Raw genomic sequence first — 11,037 nt, 5'->3', positions numbered from 1 at the left:
GATAACAGCTCTAAACATCATGCATATTCATGTTAAATTGCTTCAGTCAAGTCCAGTCCTAAATCTGATAGAAAATGTAACATTTACAAGGCACTATACACCATATGACGGATACAACACATAATGTGATTCTATAAAAACACAGACTAAAGACATCACAAGTAATCTTAAAAACACTTATTAATTATTAATTCAGATAAAACACTCTGGATCTGTGAAGTAGCTAGGCACTATATCCAGGGTAAAATGTGTAAGACTGTTTCAGTTTCCCTCACAATCTTCTGCAGGACACATACAACCCAAGCCCACGTTGCTACTGATTTCTCACTGTTTCAGGCTTGTAATGTATTTGCTGTTTGTAAGCAAACTGGGTTTTTTGTGGTTTTGTCTTAATGTTGGACAAAAAAAGTGTTCATGTTTTGTTTCAGATTATATATATATATATATATATATATATATATATATATATATATATATATATATATATATATATATATATAATATAAAAATAAAAAAAATTCCCTTCTCACCCACCGCGGGTGGTTCTTATCCTCTGAGCTCGGGTCCTCTACCAGAGGCCTGGGAGCTTGAGGGTCCTGCAGTATCTTGGCTGTGCCAAGGACTGCACATTTCTGGACTGAGATGTCTGATGTTGTTCCTGGGATCTGTTGTAGCCACTGCTCCAGTTTGGGGGTTACTGCCCCGAGGGCCCCGATGACCACAGGCACCACTGTGGTCTTCACCTTCCAGGCCCTCTCCAGTTCTTCCCTGAGGCCCTGGTATTTCTCCAGTTTCTCGTGCTCCTTTTTCCTGATGTTGCAATCACTTGGTATTGCTACATCTACCACAACGGCTTTCCTCTGATGTTTATCCACTACGACAATGTCTGGTTGGTTCGCCATTACCATTTTGTCTGTCTGGATCTGGAAGTCCCACAGGATCTTAGCTCTGGTGTTCTCTACCACCTTTGGGGGTGTTTCCCACTTTGATCTCGGGGTTTCCAGTCCATATTCTGCACAGATGTTTCTGTACACTATGCCTGCCACTTGGTTATGTCGTTCCATGTACGCTTTCCCTGCCAGTATCTTGCACCCTGCTGTGATGTGCTGGACTGTCTCAGGGGCCTCCTTGCACAACCTACACCTTGGTCTTGTCTGGTGTGGTAGATCTGGGCCTCTATTGCTCTGGTGTTTAGGGCCTGTTCCTGGGCGGCCAGGATGAGGGCCTCTGTGCTGTCCTTGAGTCCAGCTTTTTCCAGCCATTGGTAGGATTTACTGATATCAGCCACTTGGGTTATTTGCTGGTGGTACATTCCATGTAGGGGCTTGTCCTCCCATGATGGTATATCTGGCACCTCAACCTCCGTTCCCTGTTGTCTGAGACATTCACTGAGCACATTGTCTGTTGAGGCTTTGTCCCTGATGTATTTATGGATCTTAGTTGTTTCGTCCTGGACAGTGGTTCTCACACTCACTAGTCCTCTGCCTCCTTCCTTGCAGCTCATGTACAGTCTTAGGGTGCTGGATTTGGGGTGGAACCCTCCATGCATGGTTAGTAGTTTTCGAGTCATGCCAGTAATCAGATATATATATATATTTCAAGCTATAGAATAAGACAATCAGAAGCTGCATGCGGTGCCGTTTGAAGAGGATTATGATTATATCACGCCTATTTACTATTTCATGTGGTTCTTGATGATGCTTTGTACTCACGTCACTCAGCTTATTACATCTCAATGAATAACAAATGAGTTTCTGAATAAAAGACAAATAACCAGAAATGAAAACACCATCAGAACATATGGTGGGGAGCAGAGGTTTGGAAAATCAAGCATTAAATTCAAACATTAAAGCAGTTCCTCTTTGAGGACCTCATGTCCTTTTTCTGGTCCTCTGTTCTTGCAGAGGTACATGTGGCGTCTTGCCGACTCATCCAAACAAGAGGGCAAATGACTTTAATTATGGAGTAATTGCAGAGTCTGGCGTTAATTAAATCTTTATCAGTTAATGTAAGTGGATTTCTCCCACATGGAAACCATGCAGCGATGTGCTGTCTTGCTCTCCCCCTCCTCCTTTTTGCTCAGGCTAAATTTCCTGTTTGAGCCCGCCGGTGTGTCGCCGCATACTCGGACTCTGACGTTTTTCCACCACCGGGTCTCCCAGAAATGATTGAGATTAGCAGGAAACGGCAAAAGGGGGTGGTTTTGCCAGCTCTGTAGCCAGCTGTGTCTTAAAAACACCGTAACAAACATGATAGCACCGATGTGAGGGAGTAACCCGCGCTGGAAAATGAGATACACGATTTATCTGAGGTTCCTGGTGTTTGACAAAATTGAATCCTCTCATTTTAATTGCTCTCAACGAGGTGTGCTGCCCTGGGCCATGGAAACGTGAGCTCTGTGTGTTGTCCCTTGTTCTCTACAGACTATTATACTCCATTGTGCAAAACACAGATTATGAATTGCCGTGTCCCTGTCATCTATCTTATTTAGGATCATTTAGGTAGCCACATGTTACAAAGGAACAGCAGTCAGCCCTGTTATTATGTGTGTTTGAGTCCCCCGCTTCCTGTAATGAGAACAGGATCACAAAGGAGAATTAATCTGTCTGAAGTCTCATTCGCTGGTTCAAGGCCTCACTATGTAGACCTTTTTATCCACAATAATAGAATGATAATGTATGTTTTTTTTTTAACTCTTTCAAAAACACACATTTGAAAAGTCCTCCACAGATGATGGAGCCATTTTGTCCTTCACACTGATAGCAAAAGTTTTAAAGTTGAATCTTTAGTGCTAAAGAAATAGTAACGCCCTTCACAAGATAGTGAATGCAACCACTAAGTATACACACATATTATGTTTACCACCTGTTCCATTGGAAAAGCATTCATACCTTTTAGGAAACTGACCAACGCAATTGAATGTATAATTGCTTTGAGCACCTGCGTATTTACAGTTTTGACAATTCTTTGTCAAAAATTAGTCAGATTGGGTGGAAATTGTTGATGATATTAGGATTTGTTACATGTCCTCTATGTCTGTGATGTGACTAGGCCATTGTAACACAAGCTTATCCTTTGATCGGCGCCATTAAATTGTAACTGACTGTATGTTTAGGGTTATTATCTTGCTGGAAGATGTACCTTCTCTCCAATCTCAAGTGTTTTGCAGCCGGTTCCAGATTTCGCTCCAGGGTTAACTGTGTATTTATTAGGCGGACGACCATGTCTTGGTAGGATTGCAGTTGTGTCAAATACTTTCAATTTTCAGATACCAGACTGTGCAGTGCATTTAAACATCTTCCAAAGCTCAGTTTTTCTTAAATGTTTTACTATTTTGCTTTCTAATGAAGGCAGGAGCATCAATTAGCCCTCAAAAAGTTCACATGGTTGAAATTTAGCAATTGGAAACACAAATATTTGGGATTTACATTATTTTTTGTACCAACCAATCATATCCATTATAGTATATCCTTCTATACTGTAGGCGATGAGTAATTGTGCTTATTCACTGTCACCTTCTAATGAGACAAATCTCAGCTGCATGGTTTAAAGTGTTTGATTGGCTTTTTGCACTCACAAATAGTGCAGCGTTTTAATCTTTTGGTGTCTCCAGTACGAACATTTTGGCTCGTGGACCAAGAGCATGTGTTTAGCAGAGAATGTTTGCGGGGTGATGAATGGGTGTAAAATGGCTCTGAAGCAGATTCAAAAGGGCTTAACTGGATTACACCTCATTTCAAGGATGCTTAAGGTAAGATTAAAACAGATATGGGGTAAGTAGGGGAAAATACAGAACCAAATAGATGGAATTTCACTCGGTTGCCTCGTAAGCCATTTGCTCATGCATTCCTTCGCTGTTTCTGTTTGTTATGAAACATTAGCAAAAGAAAAAAAAATCACAAAACGATATGTTGGTTGTTAGTGTAGAAAGGTCTCGACAAAGGCGGCATTTCCTCTCCAACAGTTTTGCTCCACTGGACCATCACGATTTACTATTAATGCCCTTTCTTATCTTATGCAATAAATCCCCAGAGCTGGAACATTACAACTATCTAATCACACATGCATGCAAACACACACATACATTATCATACACCTCGCACACAATCTGAAAAGATAATGAATTTAGCACAGTTGCTATTAATGTTAATAGTGTGGTGCCATATGGACTGAGAGTTTCAACTATTTGGGTAATTCCTCTCTTTGGACAAGCTGTCAATAAAAAAGGCCTTGCATGTTGTGGATGCAAAGGGGGGAGGGATTTAATCCAGCAGACTCTAATGATTCCTCTGTGCCTTGAATTGGAGCTACAGGCCTCGATGAATGTGTTTTATATCTGCTATCAGAACTCCACGTTTGTGTCTATATTAGCCCTCTATTGAGCATTAATGCACATGATGTAGGAAATGAAAATAGAAGTCTTTATGACGTGCTTTATTAACCTTCCCACCCATCTCTGCCTGACGTGCCTCTGCCTGCCGCCGCTGCAGCCCGGCGGATAACCAAGCGTGGATTAGCAGTGACATCACACTGAAGAGAGGGCTGAGCCACCACCGAACCCCCCATCTGAGGAAGGGTGAGTGCTTTGGTTTCTGCGTGTCAGACGGATGTGAGCATTGACTGTGTATGTGTGTTGGAGGCTGATTAGACAGTGAGGGTGGCGGCGAGAGGAAGAGGAGGATTAGAGAGCCATCGGAGAGTTAGTTAGGTGCTGACACCACTCCACCTCATCGAGAGCTCAACATACTGGGGGATCAGACTCATTTATGGTGAGCCGGGATTATTATCAGTTCAGTAGGGCAATTTCTTACGTACTGTCACCTCTTGACCTCTGAAATATGGCCGTTTGTGAGACACTTATGAGATTGAGTATCTCATTTCAGGTGCAATGTCAAAGAAAATGAGTAACTGTAATAAGATGCAGCGTTAATAAAGTTAAAAAAGTGAGATTTTAAAAAGCTGCAATAAATGTTAAATTTCAATTTATGTGATGTTTGTTTCTTAAGCAGTTTGTGGGTCAAGAAATGCTGTTAAATATGTACAACTAACCAAAATGTTTCAGTGGTACTGTGTTGCTCAGATGTTTGAATAGATTCCTCATATTCATGCATATATTGTGTTCATTTTGGTTTATTAATAATATAAAAAGTCTGAAGTTTTGGTTTTTAGGCTGGACTAATATTTCAGAAACAATTTTAATACATTTTTAAATACAAGAATTTTGTGAAAATGTCAGATTTTTTTAGTGAAATTTTCCAAATCTACACAGCATCTAAATTACCGGTGCAGGCTCAAATAGACAAACATATACTCTAATAAATAGGCAAATGATCCTTTGCAAGCTATACAGAAACTTATTTTTGCTTCTGGGGCATTGGCAAGATGCTACCAGTATTATACTTTGCAGTTAATATGATGTTCTTATGTTTTAAAGCCTCACAATAACTCCTAAAAACATTATTTTAGCTATTGTGGCCAAATACATCAAATCTTTGCTTCATCATACTAATCCTCAGTAAATATTTGACTTGCCCTGAAAATAGTTATGCTTAAAGTTGTTAATTTTGGAACAGCTAGGCATCTCCATCTCTCTCTGCACCTTCTCAGTCCATACTGTTGCTAAGCTCACTTTACAGCTTTGCTGAAGAAACCATTTAGTTGCAGGTTTTGTTTGCTGCCAGAGATACAAGTGCATTGCTCAAACTTGATTGAACAATGCTAATAGGGGGCTACCTTCTAAAATTTCACCTCGAATCAACAGCTTGCTTGTTAAAAATTGAACACTTGGATAGTCTTACAAACATGCCCAAACAGTATCAAAACTTGTTCTGAAAAAGCAACGGCAACAATCAACTTGCTATAGGACTTGGAGCTTAATGTCTGTACGAATAACATAGGCTGTGTGTGGATGAGAATTCCCACAATGAACACAAAATGTGTGCCAAATTCTGGTAGTTGTGTGTTGCATCCACAATTACTCTAAGATACTGATAAAGAGTGCAAATGGGAACTCAATATGCCTCTATGATAAACCTAAAATTAAGCAGGTGTGGAAATGAACCATTTTTGAAAAATAAATATGTAATTTTTGGCTCAGACTAAGCAAAATGTTTTGTAAAGATGCCTTTAAGTGTTGATTTAAAAATGCCAGATGTGTTTTTAAAACAATTAAAGCGATAAATGTAATTGGAACATTCCAAATGAGGCATCTTTCAATTATATATGTACTACATTACCCACATGAAGAATTATTTTCTCTCTGAAATCTCCTATAAGGACCGTGGAATAACTAAGCATAAATGAACACAGAACATGAATTGACCGTTTTTCTCCATATGAGTGGAAGTAAACTTAGTAACATCTGCTTTTCTGTCTCAGAAAGAGTTCGAGATTATATCTGGACTATATCTCCAGATTTTCTGACAACTTTTCCTTTCATTACTTTCCGTTCGGTAATATCGCGAGATTTGCTAGACGGCGTGTGTAGCCCCCGGATGCTATGTCTGAGGCAACAAAAACGCCTCAACTTAGCTAATTATCATGCGTTTCAGAGAAAAGCCACTTATGTAGACGAAATATAAACTTAGGTACACGTTGTGCGTGTGTGGCTGTGTAGTTAACAACAGGAAATAGCTCAGAGTTCAGTCTAAAATGCTTGGCTCTAAATATGGAGGCATGTTAAGTGTTACTTGCTAGCTAAGCAACACACGGCTGACATCTTCCTGAATTTTACGGCGCATAAAAATGTTTGCGGAACAGAAGGGTGGCTGGATACTGACCGGGACTACGGTGGCCTTCGTAACGGCAGTGTATGTACCCTGTGTGCAGAGGACTGTTCCCGGAGGAGACTCAGGTTAGTGCTACCAGGCTAACTCGTGCTGCTGAGGTTACGTGGCTTTGTTGTTGTTTTCGGCGGCAGCCAATAGAGCTGCACCTTGTTGAGCTGGTGCTGTCCATGGTGCTGCAGGTACATTCATTCATATAATGGGTCTGTCATGAAGATATCTAAACTGAACTTGTTAATCTACAGTTATATAAAAAAGCCAAGAAACATTAAAGCAATATAGATTTTTGAACGTATCAGTTTCGAAGTATGTTACTTTGGATAAGAACCTAAATAAAGTGTTAAAATAGTTTAATTAATATCTGATAATTACATTTGAAAAAGTAAAGTGCTATTAGGTTAAAATACAATAAAATTCTCTTTCAGCATTTACTGGGTTCTATTAAAAGGGTTGTGTATGATCAACCCTATCTTTGTATTGGCAAATATATATTTAATTAAGTTCAGGGACCATCAACTATTACCAGTAGCTGCCTAACATAAATTCTTTGAATATCAAAACAAATAATTTATTGTATACTTCAAAATATAAGGCAGCTGCACTGTTTAGAAAAGCTCACATTTTGCTTACATTGAAACTTGGAAATTGTGAGTAAAAGGACAAAACAATTGATGATAGTAAAACAGTGTTAATAAGTTATGAAATGTTAATTCAACAGAAAATATTTAGTCAATATGTTGATATTTAGTGGTATAAACAAAATAAAAGCCAAGTACTTGGTTTGTAAAAGTAATTCTATCCATCCAAAAGATCAGGTTCATTATGGTAGAATATATTTTTGAACTTAAAAACAGATACAGAAATTTTTACTTATCTCTAAGTAAATTAAGCATTGCATTGTTGAACCTAATGTATGCATCTATGCGACGCTAATCAGACCCCAGAAAAGGTGTTGGTTGATATAGACAGCAGGACGGTGGCCATGGAAGTCGGAATCCGTATGCATCAGCTGTATTATAAATACAACAAAAAAGTAGACCAGTGACATTATTTTTTATATATACTTTACATTCGCTACTTCTTGAAACTGTGACCCATAACAGCAAATAAAATAGTTTTTTTGTGGGTATGATGCAACCAGACCGGTGCAAAGACAAATGTATTGCTGTTATGGGACTCATTGTCCTGATTTGACCATGTCTGGATCAAACTTCAGCTATCCTTTTAATATGGGTTTATACTGTCTCTCAAATGTGATGCTGTGCATTTTGAGCAAACATGTTGTTTTGATTCAAATGCAGACCAGACATCATGCTGCCATTTTGTCTTTAGAAGGAAGTGGCTTCCTCCCTTGATATTTAATAAAAATCAGTTTTTTTTTTGATGAACTTCAGCATTTTACATGCTAACTGGTGTTACACAGTGCTAATTGTGCAGCCTGACAGAGTACTGGGCTTTTCTGTGATTTCGCTTTGGTTGGTGCAGAAACTGTTGCTTCTCTTGGGTCATTCTAATAATTTTCCTCCTTTGCATTGTGTTGCTGCAGAAAGTGACTAAGTGTCAAATATCCTGCTGTTCTTCAGGTGATCAATGAAATTAAAATGAATTAATTGAGTGTATCTGACTAACTGCTAGTTTATGGTTTAAATCCAACAAAAGTAGCAAAGATGTAATTAGTTTTTTCCATACACATTTTGTCTATTGTTAATTTTTGTTTCACACATAACAATTTAGAAATTGCTGTGTGTTTTGCTCAGTTTTACTGTGTCCTGATGTGTAAAACCCTAAAATTGAAAGACAGATTATGTAGTTTCTATTTACTGTGACTATACCTAAATATTTCAGCTCAAACATGACACCTGTGACATCAACAGAGACACATTCTGTAATGGAAATATATTTATTTAATTCCAATGTTACATCTCACTCAGGATGTTTTAAAATCCAGCTTTATTTGTTTACCATTCCTAAAATACATTTTATTAGAAGTAATGGCTCATACAGTTAATTTATTTAGGAGTGATAGCAAGGTTACAAACTTATAAATATGGACTAGGAGGCATGAAGGCTCTACTTGTTAGGTGTGCAGTCTTCAGCTGCAGAAGGGAAAGCGTTTCTCCAGAATGAAAGGATAAGGAAAACTCGACCACATAAAAAAGAGCTGAGGAGAGGAGCGGGCAATTGGAGCGCTGAGTAGCCCTGCTGGTTGTGCTGCTGTCTAGCAGGGTCTTTGAAAAAACGGCCAGCCCCTTCTCCACAGTGTTTAGGGACGGTGCAGGATGCCCGCTCTGATAGTGCCAGCTGAACACCCTTCCGAATTCTCCAGGTCTCCGTCTCTGTGTCCTAATCTCTTTAGGTGTGATGTGCCCTGGAGAGGCTTGAGCGCAGCCCCGTGGGTACGCTGTTGTCTAGGAATGTGAAGTGTGGAAATGATGGGGATTATGAGAAGACTGATGTGGGTGCCCATGCTCCACAATCACAAAGACTTTTGGCACCCGCACTGCATCCCTGTAGAGTCAATATTTTCCCTTTTTAGTACTGGGGCTGCAGAACCGCATCTCTGTGGCACTGAGATGAATGTTTGGCTTAGTGCTAGTTTCTGTGCTGAATGGGGTAAAAGTGTGCCACTACTGCGGGAAAATGAGTGAAATTGAGAAACTGATGAAGGATGAGAAAGTGTGATGTGGAATGAAGGCTGGTAGCTGGCGGCTGATGCCAGGTGAAACTGAGCTGTAAAAACATTTAAGCCGTGCAGGTGGAGGAGTTCTGACTTCATGGCCCATTAGACTGATAAGTGTTTGGGCTCCTCATGTGGCAGAATTTTAGGCATCATAATTTGCTGTATCGACAGGGTTTCAAAATATGTGAAGCAACCAGTGCCATCTGAAATTCAGCCATTCTGCTCTAAAATGGAGGTCTGTTGTGGACGATGTTGCTCTGCACGTTTATTTGTGAAATGTAAACACTCTTACAGCTGTTTGCATTTGAAATAACCATTTATGGTTTTATGGTGCCTTGCAAAAGTATTTCTACCGCTGGAACTTTTTCTCATTGTGTCAGGTTACAACCATAAGCGTCAATGAGGTTTGGTATGATTTTAAATAATTGCTAAGTGAAAGGAATATTCTGAATGGTTTGGAATATTTTTCATAAATAAAAATCAGAAAAGGTATTGGTGACCTTTGTTTATGAGGTAAAACCTTGTTTCACTGCAAATACAGGTGTAGATAACAACTTTGGACATCTAGACACTGACATTTTTGCATATTCTTCATGGAAAATATGATACACAATTGTTATCTGTTCCTTGTGAGGAAATTATCGTTTTTAATTCTTATTGAAATTAAAAAGGAAAAACTCAAATTGATAATTTTTTCAAATCTAAAAAACAGAAAATTTTTTAAAACTTTTTTTCAACTAATCTTTAATAAAAACAACAATAAATTATGTGTTTACATTTCAAAATATGAACGAATGGAAATATTTTACTTGATAAGCTGTAAAGTTGTACAGCTTATTCTTGGGAAGTGTTCCCTGGTGATGCATAATTTTCCTTTCTTAGAGCATTATTTATTTTATGAAGTTCAGTTTGCAATTTTGGTTCCCTTCAATTCTTAACATCTTCTCTTTTTGCTAAAGAAAATCATTCCTACAGTATGACACTGCCACCACCATGTTGTGTTAGTGGGTGGTTGATTCAGGAACTGCCAAAACAGCCATTGTGCTAAAAATGACTCACAGGCAGACTTTATTTTCCAACTAAGTGACTTCTGTCTTATGTATTCAGCTTATGCATGCTGAAGACATATGCACACCACACTTTTCAAATTTTATCTAACCCCTCCAAAAAATAACATTTATAATTGTCCTTCCACCTCTGTTACCTACTACTTAGTTCTGCTGTGTCACATAAAATTCCAATAATAACACATTGATGTTTGTGGTTTTACATTTCTCTTTTTGGTAAGTTTGAGAACTAGCTTGACTCCTAAATCTTGAGTAAACATCACCTACCTGCTTTCTAAATCTTAAAGAAAACAAAACATCACTCTGACTGGATAAATGTGACGAGAAAAGGACTTCCCCTGGAGTACCAGTAGAGGGAGCCATCTTGATCCCCCCCCAGCATTTATCAATGTCATTTAATCTGAACCAAATTTCAATTTCCATGAGTGGGAGATGCAAACATTGGGTGAGAAATCAGTATAATTTGAAACGCTCTGGGTGTATTCTGGCACAAATGGGTTTGCGC

At 38.8% G+C, this 11,037-nt stretch overlaps 1 protein-coding gene across 4 annotated transcripts in view; it reads left to right on the top strand.

Annotated features, from left to right (window-relative positions):
• The first annotated feature begins 4,674 nt into the window (after window positions 1–4,674).
• The window catches only part of tmem260 (transmembrane protein 260), a 70,330-nt gene continuing 63,967 nt past the window's right edge, over window positions 4,675–11,037 (top strand). For 3 of the 4 annotated variants that reach the window (XM_055038504.1, XM_055038503.1, XM_055038507.1), the window contains exon 1: window positions 6,484–6,853. In XM_055038504.1, the coding sequence (XP_054894479.1) occupies window positions 6,745–6,853 (109 nt within the window). In that variant the 5' untranslated portion in view covers window positions 6,484–6,744. Of the gene's footprint in view, window positions 4,770–6,483; window positions 6,854–11,037 lie in introns of those variants that run through there. The other variant, XM_055038506.1, reaches the window with a different exon arrangement.

This window comes from Poeciliopsis prolifica, unplaced genomic scaffold (assembly GCF_027474105.1).
Source record: "Poeciliopsis prolifica strain line A6 unplaced genomic scaffold, Auburn_PproV2 SCAFFOLD013, whole genome shotgun sequence".
Lineage (NCBI taxonomy): Eukaryota > Metazoa > Chordata > Actinopteri > Cyprinodontiformes > Poeciliidae > Poeciliopsis > Poeciliopsis prolifica.
The sequence above is the reverse complement of the archived record's forward strand: the minus strand, read 5'-3'. Positions and strand labels throughout refer to the sequence as shown.